An 18,688-nucleotide genomic window follows, 5' to 3' on the forward strand; every position below is an offset into this window, starting at 1 on the left:
TCCAAGACGGTCAGGAATACGTGTAGGGTGTTGCACCAATTGCTCTAGGTCATGGAGGATAGCAAAGTTGTAGGCTAGTTCACCAGGATTGTCAGTGAAGGGAGAGGAAAGCCAAAGCTGGTGGTGAACATTGAAGTCTTCAGGTACTAAGCAAAAAACATCTCCAATAACTTTGCTTTTTCTTCTTCTTTCCCTCGTTTATTTTAACCAGATGGCACCACTGCTATCAAATCTATCACTACAGCTGAACTCTTCATTCAAACCTTGGACGATTTAAGGCTTGTTCCTCCCTCTCCTTCGCCCTCTGAATACTTCATGTTACCTATTAAGATTCTTTGGACTGATGTTTTTTTCATGACCTCGCTGGCTTAAACCCTCTGAAGGATTATGGACCTGATAGTGTCCCTCTTATTCTACGAAACTGCGCCTCCGTGCTTTCACCTTTCTTAGTCAAACTCTTTCAACTCAGTCTTTCAACATCTACATTTCTTTCTTGCTGGAAGTTTGCCTACATTCAGCCTGTTCGTAGAAAGGGTGGCCGTTCTAATCCCTGTTCTAATCTGTTCCAGCAAAGGAAGGGGACTCAGGATGCGAGTCACCAGCGGTTGTGCTGCGAGTTACGCAGCAAAACCGTTTCCTGAGATGTCCTGAAGTGATTAAACAAACATCCGTAACCTCTCTTAGATGTCTTCAGATGTAAGACAAGCTAATGGGAAGGAGGGAGAGGGAGGAACGAAGGACTGAAAAGAAATATATTAGAAAAGACAAGGGCGGGAGTAAAACACACACACACAGACACACACACTTCTCCATTAGGACACGGAGGAAAAATTCCTTAAACCCAGCTAAAAAATAATAAAGGGGAGAAAAATGAATTTTCTTTTTTTTTCTCTCTTTTCTCCTTGTGAACAGTAAATCACGGGGAATGTTAACCATAGAAAGAGAAATATCATGAATTTTTATAAAAGGGCATTCTTTCATCGCTTCTTTCCTGCCTTTCTTCCATGATATGAAATTTGTGAGTTAGGAAAAAATATAGAAACACAATGTGCAATGAGGAAAATGGTGAGGAATCCCTGGTTTGTGGGTGAGTGGGGAGAGAGAGAGAGAGAGAGAGAGAGAGAGAGAGAGAGAGAGAGAGAGAGAGAGAGAGAGAGAGAGAGAGAGAGAGAGAGAGAAAGAGAGAGTGAGTTTACCACGAAATATATTCATGACGACCCGTTTTTTACGTATTGGCTATTGCATTTTGTGAGGGACGAAAACGAACACACACCTTTCCTCCAAGAAAACTTACAAATAAAAAAAGATAGAAAAAAAGATATATATTCGAAAGAAGAATGTGAAAATGATATACTTTTCCGCGGTGATAACAAAAAATAGAAGGAAGAAAAGAAAAAGGAAAATGTATGCATGAATTTGGGAAATGAGGATGTCCAGGAGAGAAACGATGCCAGTGATGCGCGCAGACCTGAGAAAAGACCTTCATACCTTATGAGGAGGAGAACAAGTAAAACAACAACAGCTACAACAACAACAACAACAACAACAACAACAACAACAACAACAACAACAACAACAACAACAACAACAACAACAACAATAGCAACAACAAAAACAACAACAACAGCAACAACAACAACAAAAACAACAACAACAACAACAACAACAACAACAACAACAACAACAACAACAACAACAACAGTAAAAGGAAAAGGAGAAATAAAAAAATATAATGATAATAATAATAATAATAATAATAATAATAATAATAACAATAATAATAATAATAATAAGAAGAAGAAGAAGAACAAGAACAAGAACAAGAACAAGAACAAGAAGAAGAACAAGAACAAGAAGACGACGACGTCAACAAAAACAACAACAACGACAATACGACAACAACAAGAGAATGTGGGACCAAAAAGATCATAGCGATCTGTGTGTGTGTGTGTGTGTGTGTGTGTGTGTGTGTGTTTAGACGGATAAATTATAATTTTTTTCTTTATTTAACAAAACAAATACATCTCTTTAATTTTCTCTCAAAAAACAAAAAAAAAAAGAAAGAAAGACGAACAAACCACAAGCATCACCAAAAAGCACTGGACAAAACCACCTATAGTTGCATTCACGAGGATTGAAGGTTGCATCATCGCAGTCTGGTAACCCACCCGTCTGAAACCGTGTATGAGGTACACTTTAGGAGTACATCTTGCTATTACAGTTATATACAAGCAGCATATAGTACTTATTGTTTTGCAATTCAGAATTTTCCATATTTAGCGGTATTCAACATTACTGCATGCTTGTATCATTAAGAGTGATAAGTATTCCTAAACTGCACCGCATGCACGGATTACTATACATATGCACAATGCTGACAGGCAGGCTGGCAGAAGACGATGAAGCAACCTTCAGTCCCTCTGACCCCGATTATAGACTGGAATGAACGCAACGCGACACGTGGCGATACCCACGCACCTTGATGCCGTAGTTGGATTCCTCGTATATGATGGAGATGTAGGACCAGCTGAGCTTCTTCACGATCTCCACCATTGCCTTCACCTGGTAGTGATCGGAAGGTATGGTGCGCGAAAAGTACTCGAAGCGCTGCTTGTTGCTCAGCTCCGGCGACGTGGAGAAAAAGCTCACCTGCAAGAGGAGGAGGAGGAGGAAGGGAATGTGAAATATACAAATGCATTAAATTACAAAAAAAAAAATACAATTTACAGAAAAAAATTACAATGCATAAACCCATCATTCTATCACGATAGATAGATAGATAGATAGATAGATAGATAGATAGATAAATAGATAGATAGATAGACAGAGAGAGACAAGAGAGAGAGAGAGAGAGAGAGAGAGAGAGAGAGAGAGAGAGAGAGAGAGAGAGAGAGAGAGAGAGAGAGAGAGAGAGAGAGAGAGAGAATGGAGAGGTAAGGAGGCTGGACAAACAAGGAGAGAGGGTAGATAAGGTGAGAGAGGTGGTGGTAGGGGGAAGAGGAAGGGAAGAGGGAAACATGAGAGGAAGGCGTAAAAGTGAAACATAGAACAGTAAGAAATAGCGAGGTCACATACACACTGTGCGTGTGTATGTGACTTAAGAAATATAACAGCGAAAACATTTATAACATGAACACTTCACAACCTTTGTCACTGCGACATTCTTGAGTCTTATCATTAAAACTGTCATTATAATCCTTACTAGTTATGGCACCGTGATCCTGAATAGTTCTTTCCTCCTTCGCTTTCTATTCTACATCTCTTAATGTAGCTCATCACTAGGAACCTCATAAAAGTAAAAAGAAAATAAATAGATGAAAATAAATAGTTAATTAGGTAAAAATGTGTTCCTTGTTCTTCTTTTGTGTTTTGTGTTCTTCTATGATGGACACAGGAGGTGGCCAGGCGCGAGGGGCCTTCGTTGTAATTCAAGGCGCGAGAGGCGCGCTGCTGGGTTGAGGGGGTCCCATCACAGCCTTAGTTGCGGCTCAGGGAACATCTCCCAGAAATGTGATACATTCAGAAGTGTTTGCTTGTCACTGTTCAAAGACTTGTTGCTACACTCAGATTTATCCATCTGTATGAAAGGCTTGGAAATGAAGTGGAATGAATATTTCAAATAGGCAAAGCGACGCCCACATGTTCAATTTTTTTTTTTTTTTTTTTTTTTCTGATTGTGAAGGAGAAGGCTTGATGACAGGACCCGAGAATGGAACCAGTGGGTGGGCAAAATGAGGCCCCCTTCGACCCGTGATAATAAGTACTCCTCCCATCCTCATCCTGCTCCTTCACCTCCCCTCTTACATCTTACTACCGCCATCATCATCACCATTAACCACCATCAGTACGTCAACAGGAGGATGAGTCAGTGCCCGCCATGCGCGAGTCACCTCACCACCTAGTCAGTATTCAGCTCATAAAGGGCTGTGTTTCCGTGAGTCACACTCCCTCCCGTGACTCGGCCCCTTGCGTCACACTGCTAGGCATAAACGTTCTCTTGATTTCTCCTTCACTATAGACTCGGTAATCAGGCTGTCAGTTTCAAGTCAGTGGGGAACATTAAAAGACTAGACAAATCTATCTATGGATAGGGATGACAAATGGAAAAAAGAGTTCGAATCCTGGCCATGGTCCAAGGGTAGGAAAAACACACACTCGGAGTAATAGTTACCAAATGCCAGATCAAAATCCTTTGTTTGTATGCACCGTCCTAACCTTGATAGATTAGGAAATACAGATATAAAAAGTGAAAATGTGAAAAAAAAAAAATGCTCTCATAGTGATGGAGTGGAGGCAGAGAGAGGCTAGGAGACAAACAGATGACATGTCCTCCACCACCACCCCTTCAAAACCCAAACCCTGCCACCACAGTCGCTCCCAAAACAGCTTCTCTTCCCCCTCAGTCCCACTACAGCCTGTCAGCCTGTCAGCCAGCCGGAAAACTCTCAGACTTAACACGCAAATATTCCCTTTACACACCTCAGCAGGAATGGAGGAAGGGAGGAAAAAGAAAGGGACGGAGGGAAAAGAAATGAAGGAAGGGAAGGGAAGAAGGAGGGGAGAGAGAGAGAGAGAGAAGTGGTCGTGTTTTGATAATGATGTGACAGTTTCATATCGAAGCAGATAAATAGCTTTCCCCATTTTTACATGATATAAATCTGTCATCCCTCCCTTGAAGCTACTCCTGAACACTGATAATATATTATCCATCTATTCGTTAAAACTCATCAATGAATCATGTAAAAAAAAATACCATTTTATCGTAGTGTGCCACTTATTAGCTTGTAAGTCATTATATATATATATATATATATATATATATATATATATATATATATATATATATATATATATATATATATATATATATATATATATATATATATATATATATATATATATATATATATATATATATATATATATATATATATATATATATATATATATATATATATATATATATATATATATATATATATATATATATATATATATATATATATATATATATATATATATTGTAATGTACACCCAGATAACGCAATGAAGAAAGTAAGAATGATGAAAGAAAAATAAGATAATAAACGAGAAGAGAGAGAGAGAGAGAGAGAGAGAGAGAGAGAGAGAGAGAGAGAGAGAGAGAGAGAGAGAGAGAGAGAGAGAGAGAGAGAGAGAGCTGGGTCCAGATACCAACTGCACGATGCGGAGTGGCCACTCGCTGCCATTAATTTACCATAAGAATTTTCATGTACAGACACTCTCCTTCCTCTATTAATTTGCCTTGTTTCCCTCTGTTTAGTCAATTTGAGTCATAAAGTTTGCCCCAGAAGAGTTGCCTTTGACAAAGAGACGATCACTATTCATCTGGCCCTCTTTGTTTGCTCAGAAGAATGTTTAAAAGTAAAGTGTTTTATTCAAGTAGAGACTGCGTAGGGAGCGGGCGTGGGAGCGTGTCTGTATGTGTCTGTGTCGCACCCCCGCTTCTCCTTCTCCCCCTTTAGCAGCGGCGAAGGAAGATGATTGGAGCACTTTCCCTGTTGTTAGAAGAAACAGACGTACAGAGACGTGCTCTAGCAATTACTGGAGACTAAGGCGGGATACTATGTAATCAGGTCAGTTGCCTTAAGAGCGATAATTGAGACATTATTGGCCGTATGCCCCCCCCTACTTATATAGAATAGGAGTCTCTGTAGTAGTCTGCCAGTAATTGTAGTTGTGAATTACACACTACATCCAGTGATGTGACTCCTCAGCTGTACAAGTGTACAAGTCAAGTTTGCGCAGTGAACAGTGACTGACCCTCCTGTCTGTTCGTGGTCACTCTTTCATAGTTTCTTGTGTGTTTTGTTAGTAACCTGTTTTATCTTAAATGCTACTGTGGGCTGAGGCAGTTCAGCTGCAGAGGACCTAAGTAATTAGCTGGGGAGTAAACTTTATTCCCTACCCAGGTCCTGACAAGGCCTGTCGCCCATGAGGCAGTAGACAATACTGCTCGGCTTGAGGCTATAACACTGTTTGGCATATATATATATATATATATATATATATATATATATATATATATATATATATATATATATATATATATATATATATATATATATATACACACACAACCACAGCTTCCAGCCCCTTCGCAAAGTTTCTGTAACCGGACTAGCTTCCCCCATGTCACCTCCTACATGATTGGGAGCAGGACTTAATATGGGTTACAAGGTCCACTTTTTACTCATGAACCTGTCTTATCAAAGATCATAACACCACGTGAATAGTGATATTTACAGGCTCGTGGATAGCAGCAGGCCTTGGCAGGGTCTGAGGAGAGAGTAAAATTAATCACTCAGCTATTCACTTAAGTCTTCTGCAGGTCAAGCACTCTCAAGGAGCCTGACACAGTAGCTTAACTACAGTCCTTGGCAGACTACTATGGAGACTCCTATGCTACTGAGATAGGCCGGAGCGTACAGCTGGTAATTACAAACAACACTGCCTGCTTTAGTATGTCCATCTCTTGTAAGCTCTGGACAGTGAGTGATCGTGGGAATGTGAGTCAAACACTCTCTCATTCTACCAGCCCCGTCCGCCACTTCTTCCTTAGTGCGGACTAGCATGAACAAAATACTTTACTTCAGAAAATTTCTAGTGATTAAGCTATAAGGGCTAGGTAGATACTGATTACTTTATCTTCAAAGACTACTCTTCTACTATTAATTGTGTGAGGCTCAACAAGAGGGGATAAAGTGAAAGTACTAAAATTAAATAGGGAAGGGGACTGGTTGAAGAGTAGAAACTTTTAATGTAACTGTTAGTGGAGAAAAGACTCATCAAACAGCAGGCACCCACATGTATATCTCCGCTCTTGCCCACTCTTGTCCACTCGCACACCCACTTGTCTCTCTCTCTCTCTCTCTCTCTTATGAAAATTTTAGGAACAACAAATTCAATGCAACACAAACATAATTGGGGCAAACTACAACTGATTCAAAATAAAGGGCGTACACTCATTACAAGATATCAAACACTACTACAGCACTGATATAATCAACTACTACACAACTAGAAACAATAGGGCTCCCACATGGCCCTCAAAATTTAGACTGCAGCTTGTTCTTTCTCGTCCTACTCTTCCTCCGAGTCTACACACAGAACCTGTGGTCTTCACGGTTACATTGGCATGCAATTTTACTTCTGCAGATGCAGAACATTCCTCCAGCAGCCATGGCTCCTCCGCTTCCACCCATGAGTCTTATATTCCTTCCTCCTCTGTCTCTGTCATCTTCTCTGTTTTCTACTTCCACTACTTCTTCTACTCTCACCTTTCCTCCTCTCTCTTTTATGCAACATATTCTCTCTGTATATCCTCCACAATATATTGCAAACATCAGAGTCATCATATCTCAACATCCCTACGTCTTTGCAAAACTTAATGCTCCCATCAGGGACCGTTGTCTCCTGGTGCATCATCATCTCGGCAGGGCCAGGCAAAATTCTTCCCGGCTAAGCAAAACAAATCTGACACGCTGGCTCTCTAAAATCTCCTCTCTGGAGAACAAATCAATCTCACCTCTTGGCCTTCACAGCCTACCACATCAGTCCCACTTGATCGCTCGTGGCTCCATGGAGCCTGTGTGCCACTTCCATAAAACTGATAAAATAACACTTCCTCAGCAAAACCAAGAGGTACCACCTGGCTGCTCAAAAAAAACAAAAAAACAAAGTGCCTCCCAGATGTGACAAGACCAAGTCTTTTTTGCAATGTCAGGTACAGCAACACTATCACTCTGCATTCCTCCTGCCAACCACTTGATGACACAAGTATTGCCACAGCAAGCTGACAGCTGCTCCTTTCCAGGATGCAGCACACACATTCCCACACACTGAGCTAAACTCCCACACTTGGCCTTCACAACACAACAATTACCGGGTCCAACTTGAGCCCGGCGAACGTGCTGCTGGGCCAGCCCCACTTTTCCAGCAATTGCTCCTGTGTCCTTGTCGCTTCAAGAAAGCCGACATCCAACAACACATACTACACACCTCGGGCCCAGCACCTTACAGTTGACAAGAACTTCGTCAAGCAGAACCCCCAGCAACACTGAGGGTGCTTTCTGAGCTGCAAGCAAAAATCATCATAGGCAGCCTCCCGACGCCTCGCCATAACGCTCGCGTTAATAACATCATCACAGCTTGTCCCGGAAGGAGGAATCGGGAGAGCAACATCACAAATAACTCTAATACTAGGAGAAACAACACTAGTCATAAGACACGGGAGAGGTGGAGACAAGAGGTCATCAGGCTTGGCAATCTGACCCACGCGATTTCGCCCAACAAACGCGACCACGTCTGATAACCAAAACCATGCCAAACGCTCCTGGGTCAACCTGACTCTAAAACGACCAAACACCCGGCTGTTACACTCTTTTAGTACCCATGACTCCTTAGCTGGAAATGGCACATCAAAATGGAGCAACAAACTCCTGCCATCCTCTCTCTGCTGGCTATTCATAACATAGTTGCTCTCAACAAACTCTCCCCATCCCTGAACTTCCTTACCATCCACTCCTAACTTGGCAAGCAGTTGGGCAGGACATATACAAGAGGTAGAACCCTCCTTAAGTGCACTAACAATTATAGCTGCAACTGTCTAATATGGGTGGCTCACTACGGTCTGACCATTTTGAATAAAGCGTTTGGGCGTTAGCCTTTCTAAGGATTCCCCTGATTGAGGCGCTGCCACACTTATACTAAGATACACCTCATGTCAGGTATGTCCAACCTCAAAATTAAATGATGTTGTAGTATATATACACTGTGATGCTCTAAAATAGGCAGGTTAGTGTAATATGTGTTTTTTTTTTTTTAATGACACTTGCATTGTTTTTTTTTTTGTAAACTCCACAACACTTGACAACGTTTCCTCCAGGTGTTTTCACGTTTTCATGGGTGACCGAATGAGGTCACACGGTCAGAGTGACTGTGTTAATCCATGGTTACTTCTTCTCGCACCGCCAGCCAGGATGAAAGCTACCTCTCCTGTTCCCTCTCGCGGAAAGGCTCGTTAACGACCATTCCGCCCTTACGACCAAACACAGCCTGGACTTCATTACTTTGTAACACAATCACGCCAGGGTATTTGGGTTTTGGCTGAAGCAGTTGAAAAGGAGATAGCTGCACTCCAGCGCTTTTTTCGTTAGTCAGGAAGGAGGAAAGGGCTGTGATAACGAAATGAAGGATAAATTAGTTAAATCTAGAAAGGTATCTAGCTCAGAGAAGGCGAGGAATAATTTAAGTGTTACACACAAATTGTAGAGGTATTTTGAATAAAAAAGACATGCTTAGAGGTATGGCGTGTGTAGAGAACGTTGATATCATTGCTTTAACAGAAACTTGGTTAGATGTGTAAGGAAAAGTATCTAATCCAGCGGTTAAGATAGATTGTTATACACTAATCTAAAAAAAAAAGACAGGGAAAACAGGAGAGGAGGAGGCGCCGTGCTGTACGTTAGGGACACATTACAGTGTAATATTAACAGTAGAATTAAAACATGTAGGAAAACAGAGTTGATATGGGTAGATTTTAAGGAAGGATCACAGTCGATGGTTCTAGGATTAGTGTACTGGCCACCAAACAGTACAAAGGAAATTAATGCCTCATTATAGCAGGAAAATAAATAGAAGTCAGGTACAGAAAGGTATGTGTGGTAGGAGATTTTAATTTTAGGAACATCGACTGGAGTCTGGTGGTGTGTAACAGTGAAGTAGAGGATAATATTTTTCTTAAAATAGTTATTCTTAGAGCCCATAAGGGGAAATAATATTCTAGATTTAATTCTAACTAAGTGGGAGGAAGCAATCACCTAGGTAGAGGTTGTAGGACAGCTAGATAACAGTGATCATTGAGAAATTAGGTACAAACTAAGATGGGAGGAAACTTTCAAAATAAAAAAAAAACACTAGTAAAATACATAACTTTAGGAGAGCAGATTTTGAGGAATTAAAAAGGTACCTCCAAGGAGTTGACTGGCAACGGACGCAGTGGGAGGTAAGGTCCAGGAGAGACTTGAGGGAGAGGGTAAGGGAGATGAAATGAAGTGTGAGGGTGAAGGGCAGGAAGAGGAGAGAAATGTCTGAAAGGGTCGAAGGAGTGAGAGAAAGGGAGATATGTGTATATTGGAGGATCAGGTCATGTTGAGATGGGCGAGGTAAAGTCGAGGCGAGTAGAAGATGGAGTGGAGAAGGAAGGGGCTGATATAAGAAGATTTGGGAAAGTAAATGTTGTATAAATATTTCGTTGATAAATTACATACTGGATAGTTAGCAAACATCCCTTATAGATCAATAAGATCACAGAAGAATAACCTTAAATGGATGACTGTTAGGTTAAAACATTACATAGGGCAAAAAAAAAAAAGTATATATAAGAGATTAAAGGCAGGGGGAGGAAGTTTTAAGGCCACAATATAATAAATCAGTTAGAACAGTCAGGAAGTTAACGAGGAAAGCTAAAAACCATTATGAATTAAAGGTAGCCAGACAGGCGAAGACGGACGCTAAGGGATTTTATCAGGTATATACGACGAAGAATAGAGAAACAGTAAGTCCATTAAAGGCAGCAGATGGGGAGATGGTTAGTTTTGGGGAGATTAGTAAAATTCTGAACGATTTTTTTTTTTAACAGAGGGAAACATGCAAGAAATGCCTAATAGTCAGTAGAGTAGATGTTTAGGACAGAAGAGAATGAGAAGCTGTCAGATATTACCATAAATAAAAAGCTAGTGGAACAGGAGATTGATAGGGGATAGAACAAGTATTTTTCAGCTGTCTTCACCCAGGAAAACATGCAGGAAATGCCTAATAGTCAGCAGATATTTAGGACAGAAAAGAATGAGAAGCTGATAGATATTACCATAACTAAAGAGATAGTGGAACAGGAGATAGATAGACTGAAATAGTTGAAGACACCAGGACCAGATGAAATCAGTGAGCCGTTATTTTCTTTTTCTTTTTAGGAAATCACTTTAGTTAGGCGAGGTACCGGTAACGTGGAAGCAGGCGAATGTAGAACCCATCTTCAAGACAGGGGATCAAACTTTAACATCTAATTATAACCTATCAGCTTAGCTTCTGTTGTACGTAAAATAATGGAGTCAGTAATAGCGACGAACATTACAATACATTTACCCAAACATAACTTCATAAATCAGTCACAGCATGGTTTCACGAAGGGAGAATCTTGCCTGACGAACTTTACGAGGCAGTAGATAATGGTGATAGTTATGGCATCCTATACCTGGAGTTTAGTAAAGCGTTTGGCAAGTTATCCCATCAGTGGCTCCTGAGAAAGTTTAGGGCGCGTGGGATTGATGGGAAGGTGTTAGACTGGATGAGGTCGTGGCTAAGCGAGAGGCGGCAAAGAGTTGTAATAAACGGCTCTAAATCCAAGTGGGGTCAAGTAATTAGTGGGGTGCCACAGGGTCATTTTTAATATATTTTATTGACTTGGATAGTGGTGATGTTAGTAAATTTGCGGTTGACATGAAGATAGATAGATTAATTAGATCAAAATCGAATGCCATTGCCTTACAAGTTGATCTTGATAGGGTGAAAAAATGGACAAACAGATGGCAAATGTAGTTTAATATCAACAAATACAAAGTACTTAGCGTAGGTAGAGAAAAACCATACAGTAGGTAAACAATAAACAACGAAGTTCTGGAAGGTTAAGGGTACAAAAAAAAATTTTGGTGTTGTAGTTAGCTCTGAATTCCATCCAAGATAACATTGCATAGAGGCCCGAAAAAGGGCAAATAGGCTATTACGATTAATTTTTAGGAGTGTTAAAAGTAGAAGGCCCGAAGCAAAATTAAAATTATATTTGGCGCTGGCCAGACCTCATCTTGACTATGGTATGCAGTTTTGGTCACCATATTATAGGAAGGATAATTAGAATCAGTACAAAGGAGAATGACTAAATGGATACAGGGGATGAGGAGTATTCCTTACGAGACGAGACTGAAACTGTTAAATTTACATTCCTTAGAGAGACATAGGCTAGAAGGAGACTTGATATAAGTCTTTAAGTGGTATAAGGTTTATAACAAGGGGAACATAAACAAAATTCTTAGGATCAGTAACCAGGATAGAACAAAAAATATTGGGTTCAAGCTTGAAAGATTTAGGTTTAAAAAAGAGATACGAAGGAATTGGTTCTCAAATAGAGTGGTAAATGAATTGAACAGACTCAATAATCAAGATGTTAGTGCTGAGTCATTAGGGAGCTTTAAGAGGAGATTGCACATATCTATGGTTGTGGATAATAAGTGGAAACAGGTAGGTATATTTCATACAAGGACTGCCAAATGTTGGCTTGATGGCTTCTTGCAGCTTCCCTTTTTTTTCTTAAGTTCTTATGTTCTGGGAAGTCTTGGAAGCTGTGGTGACACTAACGTAGGGCAGTTAAATTTAACGTGCCTAGTATTGTTACAATAATGACACATCGGGTGCATACTATAACGGGAAGTTCTGAGTTGCATGCTCTTGGTCTGTCTCCCTCGTGAGTTGGGTTGAGACTTATTGCCAACAGGGCTAACTTACCCCAAATAGTTTCCAAAGCCACTAATATAATGTTGGCTTGCAGACAAACTGGCGCCTGCCACGCCACCAGACAGTGCATCACCAGCCCTGCCAGATGTACCATCAGTCAACCGTGACACAGGCCGGTTCGTCAACACGTGGTCATCCGCCCACATCGCTACCTCTTTTATGCTTTTGAACCTCTTGTCCCGGAGCAGCGGTACTAACTACTTCTTGGCCACATTTATAAACTGCTTCATTACCATAGTTTCCTTTAACTCGCAGTAAGAGGTGACCTGCTCGCTAGCAATCTATTTTTTCAAATGTCTCCTCCAGATAGCGAGTACATTCAAAGTATGAGTCACTGGGCCTTTGCTTCCCTCCACGGAACTGCAGCCTATATGCCTCTGCCAGCAGTTCATATGCTCTCAGGACGTCATCCTTAAACTCCTTGTAATCCTCCAAATCTTCAACTGACATTCTTTCATAAATTTCCAATGCCTCGCCCTTTAAAATATTTGCCACAAGACCAACCCATCTCTCCTGAGGCCAATCAAATTCGGCGGTCTTCTCAAATCTCTGAAACCACTCTCACTTTTTTTTTTTTTTTTATATCGAACTCAGGAGTCAGCTTCAAACTCCTTACAATCTGGGATTCAACAGTTTCCTCCTTAATTCCTTTTCTCAAACCATGAGGTGAATTAACTTTTATTTGATTATTCTCCAACTCAAATATAGGCCTAATCCTCTCAGCCTCCTCTCTTCTCTCATACATTTTTGCCATCTCTTTCTGCTTAGTGTCAAATAGCCTCAGCTCTTTCTCTTTCTAGGCTTCTAGTAGTTTGGCCTTCTCGACCTCAAGCCTCCTTGCTTCTCTAACTTCCTTCGTCTTCAATCTCCTCTCCTCAGCATCTGTTTCTAACAGCTTTCTCATTTCTCTCTCCTTCTCAACCTCCATTCTCTAAGCTTCTCTAGCCTCCTATGCTTTCAGCTTCATTCTCCTCATGTCCAACTTAAGACTGATCTCCCCAGACATGCCTTCGGTGTGGAAGAACCCACCAAGGCTGCGAGGAGGGCTAACGCGTCTGTGGACGCTATGAGTGGGATTATGTGTTCTCACACTGAACTGGGCTAAATCCACACTACTACTTCCAGGAGAGGCAGGGGTCTCAGATTGCGAGTCACCCCTGCTACTAGCCTTGCCCTCTATGGCTTATACTGAAGGTGGGCACACAAAAGACAACAAAAACAAACGAACAACTCTTTCCCCTACGTGGCGACAAAACTTCCAACTATCCTGGCAAGGTCACCAATTTCTGTTACGACCACAATTTTCAACCCCAAACTTGATAAATCAGTCACAGAACTTGATAAATCAGTCACAACATGGCTTCACGAAGGGGAAGTCTTGCCTGACAAACTTGTTAAGTTTTTACAGTAAAGTGTACGAGGCAGTAGATAATGGTGATAGTTATGATATCTTATATCTGGACCTTAGTAAAGCATTGACAAGGTACCCCATCAAAGGCTCCTGAGAAAGGTTAGGGCACACGGGATGGATGGGAAGGTGTTAGGCTGGATAGGGTCATGGCTTGGTAACAGGCGTCATGTAATTAGTGGGGTGCCACAGGGATCAGTATTAGGGCCATTGTTATTTCTAATATATATCAATGACTTGGATAGTGTAATTAGTAGTGATGTTAGTAAATTTGCGGATAACACAAAGATAGGTAGATTAATTAGGTCAGAATCGGATGCCATCGCCTTGCAGGCAGATTTAGATAGAATGAATGAATGGACGGATAGATGGCAAATGCAATTTAACATCAGTAAATGCAAAGTGCTTAGCGTAGGTAGAGGAAACCCACACAATAGGTACACATTAAACAACCAAACTCTGGTAGGTACAGGGTATGAGAAAGATTTAGGAGTTATAGTTAGCTCTGAACTCCGTCTAGGGAAACAATGCATAGAAGCCAGAAACAAGGCAAATAGGGTACTAGGATTCATTTTTAGGAGTGTCAAAAGTAGAAAGCCGGAAGTAATATTAAAGTTATACTTGGCGCTGGTCAGACCTCATCTAGACTACGCTGTGCAGTTCTGGTCCCCACATTACAGGAAAGATATAGGTCTATTAGAATCAGTACAGAGGAGAATGACTAAAAGGATACAGGGGATGAGGAGTATTCCTTACGAGGCGAGGTTGAAGCTGTTAAATTTACATTCTCTAGAGAGACGTAGGCTACGAGGGGACCTGATAGTAGTCTTTAAGTGGTATAATGGTTATAACAAGGGAGATGTAAGCAAAATTTTTAGGATCAGCAACCAGGGTAGAACAAGAAATAACGGGTTCAAGCTTAAAAAATTTAGGTTTAGGAAGGAGATAGGAAAAAATTGGTTCTCAAATAGAGTGGTAGATGAATGGAACGGACTCAGTAATCATGTAGTTAGTGCTAGGACACTAGAGAGCTTTAAGAGAAGATTAGACAAGTTTATGAATGGGGATAAGAGATGGAAATAGGTAGGTGTGTTTCATACAGGGACTGCCACGCTGGGAAACGAGAACCACTTCTAGGGAGAAATAATCACAACATATACGATCGAGGTATAATACCCTAAAGGAAAAACCGCTATTGTAACGGATTCCCCATTTCTGGAAAGATATTATAGCCTCTAGCTAAACAGGAGAAAGTAGACACCTCCCGAAACGATAATTACTCCCAGTGAGGTCTAAAGCACTGTTCACGGGGTGCTATGAACTTATCATTAAACCTAGCTGTGATCTCACTGAACGTTTGTTTCCCTTTGTGTCTCACAACACAAGGGGGCAGTCACAGCCTGCCCTCTAAAGAAAACTCTCTTCCTCCACACAAAACTACAAGCACCTAATAACACACACACCCTTCACTCAAAAATTTCAGAATCATCATGGCGACTCCCACACCACCCTCGGAGTTCCCATCTGAGGAGGGGACCATAAATATCCCCAAGTCGGACTGCCTTTCTGTCGATGACTCTAAGTGTCTTGACAACCCCATCAACTTTTCTTTTATTAACTTCTGCAACATTCGCGATCTAAGATCTAATTTTCAATCTGTAGAACACCACCTCTCCTCTTCTAAACCTCATTTTCTTTTCCTCACTGAAACTCAGTTGTCTAAGGCAACTGACAGTAGCCCCTTTTCTGTTCCCTCCTACTTTTTCTATCCTCATTTTTTATCCAAAGCTGAATGTTGCATCTATGTGCATAATGACTTAACCTGCTCTCATGCCCACACTCTTCAATCTTCCAAGTTTTCCACCATCTGGCTACGACTACAGATTCACTCTCAAACTAAATTTATCTGTGCTGTATACCTTTCACCTAACTCCTCTGACTATAAAAAATTCTTTGACTACTTAACTTCCAAAGTGGAGCACATTCTGATCCTCTTCCCTTTTCCAGAGATCTCCATCTCCATTCTTGGAGACTTCAGTGTTCACCACCAGCTTTGGTTTTCCTCTACCTTCACTGACCATCCTGGTGAACTAGCCTTCAGTTTTGCTATCCTCCACGACCTAGAACAATTGATGCAACACCCTATTCGTATTCCTGACCGTCTTGGAGATACACCCATACACAACATTCTTGACATTTTCTTGACCTCTAATCCTTCCCTTTCTTTTCTGTTGGGCTCCTTCGATCACAATCTCATATCTGTATCTTGTCCCATTGCTCCAATCCCTCCTCAGGATAACCATAAGCGAAGGTGCCTCTGGCGTTTTGCCTCTGCTAGTTGGGGGGACCTGAGGAGGTATTTTGCTGATTTTCCTTGGAATGACTACTGCTTCCATGTCAAAGACCCGTCTTTGTGTGCTGAGCGCATAACAGAGGTGATAGTGTCTGGCATGGAGGCGTACATTTCTCACTCTTTTTCTCGACCTAAACCTTCTAAATCTTGGCTTAACACAGCTTGTTCTTGTGCTATACATGGTAGAGAGGTGGCCCACAAAAGGTACTTAAGCCTTACATCATCAGAATCTCATGCACTTTATATTTCTGACCAGAACCATGCCAAGTCTGTTTTCCAACTAGCTAAAAACTCCTTCATTAACGGAAAGTGTCAAAACCTTTCACCTTCTAACTCCCCTTGTGACTTCTGGCATCTAGCCAAAAATATCTCCAATAACTTTGCTTCTTCGTTCCCTCCTTTATTTCAACCAGATAGCACCACTGCTATCACATCTATTTCTAAAGCTGAACCCTTCACTTAAACCTTTGCTAAAATCTTTACCTTGGACGATTCTGGGCTTGTTCCTCCCTCACCTCCACCCTATGACTACTTCATGCTACCTATTGAAATTCTTCGCAATGATGTTTTCCATGCCCTTGCTGGCCTAAACCCTCGGAAGGCTTATGGACCTGATGGGGTTCCTTCTATTGTTCTCCGAAACTGTGCCTCTGTGCTTGCACCTTGCCTAGTCAAACTCTTCCACCTCTGTCTGTCTACATCTACCTTTCCTTCTTGTTTGAAGTTTGCCTAAATTCAGCCTGTTCCTAAAAAGGGTAACAGTTCTAATCCCTCAAACTACCGTGATATTTTTTTAATGTCCTGCCTATCTAAAGTTTTTGAACCTATCCAACAGAAAGATTCTTAAACATCTATCACTTCATAACTTTCTATCTGATCGCCAGTATGAGTTCCGTCAAGGCCGCTCTACTGGTGGTCTTCTGGCTTTCCTTACTGAGTCTTGGTCATCCTCTTTTAAAGATTTTGGTGAAACTTTTGCTGTTGCCTTGAACATATCAAAAGCTTTTGATAGAGTCTGGCACAAAGCTTTGATTTACAAACTACCCTCCTACGGTTTCTATCCTTCTCTTTGTAACTTCATCTCAAGTTTCCAATCTGACCGTCCTATTGCTGCTGTGGTAGACGGTCACTGTTCTTCTCCTAAATCTATTAACAGTAGTGTTCCTCAGGGTTTTATCCTGCCACCCACTCTCTTCTTCTTATTCATTAATGATCTTCTAAACCAAACTTCTTGTCCAATCCACTCCTACGCTGATGATACCACCCTACACTTTGCCACGTCTTTTCATAGACTTCCAACCCTTCAGGAGGTAAACATTTCATGCAAGGAAGCCATAGAACGCTTGACTTTTGATCTTTCTAAAAATTCTAATTGAGGCAGAGCCAACTTGGTATTGTTCAATGCCTCAAAAACGCAATTCCTCGATCTGTCAACTCGACACAACCTTCCAGACAACTATCCTCACTTCTTTAATGACACTGAACTGTCCCCCTCTTCTACACTGAACATCCTTGGTCTGTCCTTTACTGATAATGTGAACTGAAAACTTCACATCTCATCTCTAGCTAAAATAGCTTTTATGAAGTTAGGCATTCTGAGATTTCTCTGCCAGTTTTTCTGACCCCCCCCACCTGCTAACTCTGTACAAGGGCCTTATCCATCCATGTATGGATTATGCTTCACATGTCTGAGGGGGTTCCATTCATACCGCTCTTCTAGACAGGGTGGAATAAAAAGCTTGTCGTCAGCAACTCCTCTTGTGTAACTGACTGCCTTCAGACTCTCTCTCACCACTGCAATGTTGCATCTCTAGCTGTCTTCTACCGTTATTTTCATGCTAAATGCTCTTCCGATCTTGCTAACTGCATGCCTCCCCTCCTCAAGCGGCCTCACTGCTTAAAACTTTCTTCTTTCTTTCACCCCTATTCTGTCCACCTCTCTAACGCAAGAATTAACCAGTATTCTCAATCTTTCATCCCCTTCTCTGGTAAACTCTGAAACTCCCTGCCTGTTTCTGTATATCCACCTTCCTATGACTTGAATTCCTTCAAGAAGGTTTCAAGACACTTATTCTTCAATTTTTGACTACTGCTTTGACCCTTTTGTGGGACTTGCATTTCAGTGGGCATTTTTTTTATTGGATTTTTGTTGCCCTTGGCCAGTGTCCCTTCTACATAAAAAAAAAAAAAAAGTGTCATTCACAGACTCTTGGATGACAGGCCTTGGCAGGACCTGAGGAGTGAATAAAATTAACCATTCAGCTATTCACTTAAGTCCTCTGCTGGCCAAGACCCTCCTGGAGCCTGATGCAGTAGCATTT

The 18,688-nt window shown here is 41.2% G+C and overlaps 1 protein-coding gene across 2 annotated transcripts in view; it reads right to left on the bottom strand.

Annotated features, from left to right (window-relative positions):
* LOC135115175 (metabotropic glutamate receptor-like) overlaps positions 1–18,688 on the bottom strand; it is a 171,678-nt gene that overhangs the window by 137,425 nt on the left and 15,565 nt on the right. For both annotated transcript variants that reach the window (XM_064031670.1, XM_064031672.1), the window contains exon 2: positions 2,479–2,649. In XM_064031670.1, coding sequence (XP_063887740.1) covers positions 2,479–2,553 — 75 coding nt within the window. In that variant the 5' untranslated portion in view covers positions 2,554–2,649. The remainder of the gene's footprint in view (positions 1–2,478; positions 2,650–18,688) is intronic.

Source organism: Scylla paramamosain, chromosome 29, assembly GCF_035594125.1.
Source record: "Scylla paramamosain isolate STU-SP2022 chromosome 29, ASM3559412v1, whole genome shotgun sequence".
Classification (NCBI taxonomy): domain Eukaryota; kingdom Metazoa; phylum Arthropoda; class Malacostraca; order Decapoda; family Portunidae; genus Scylla; species Scylla paramamosain.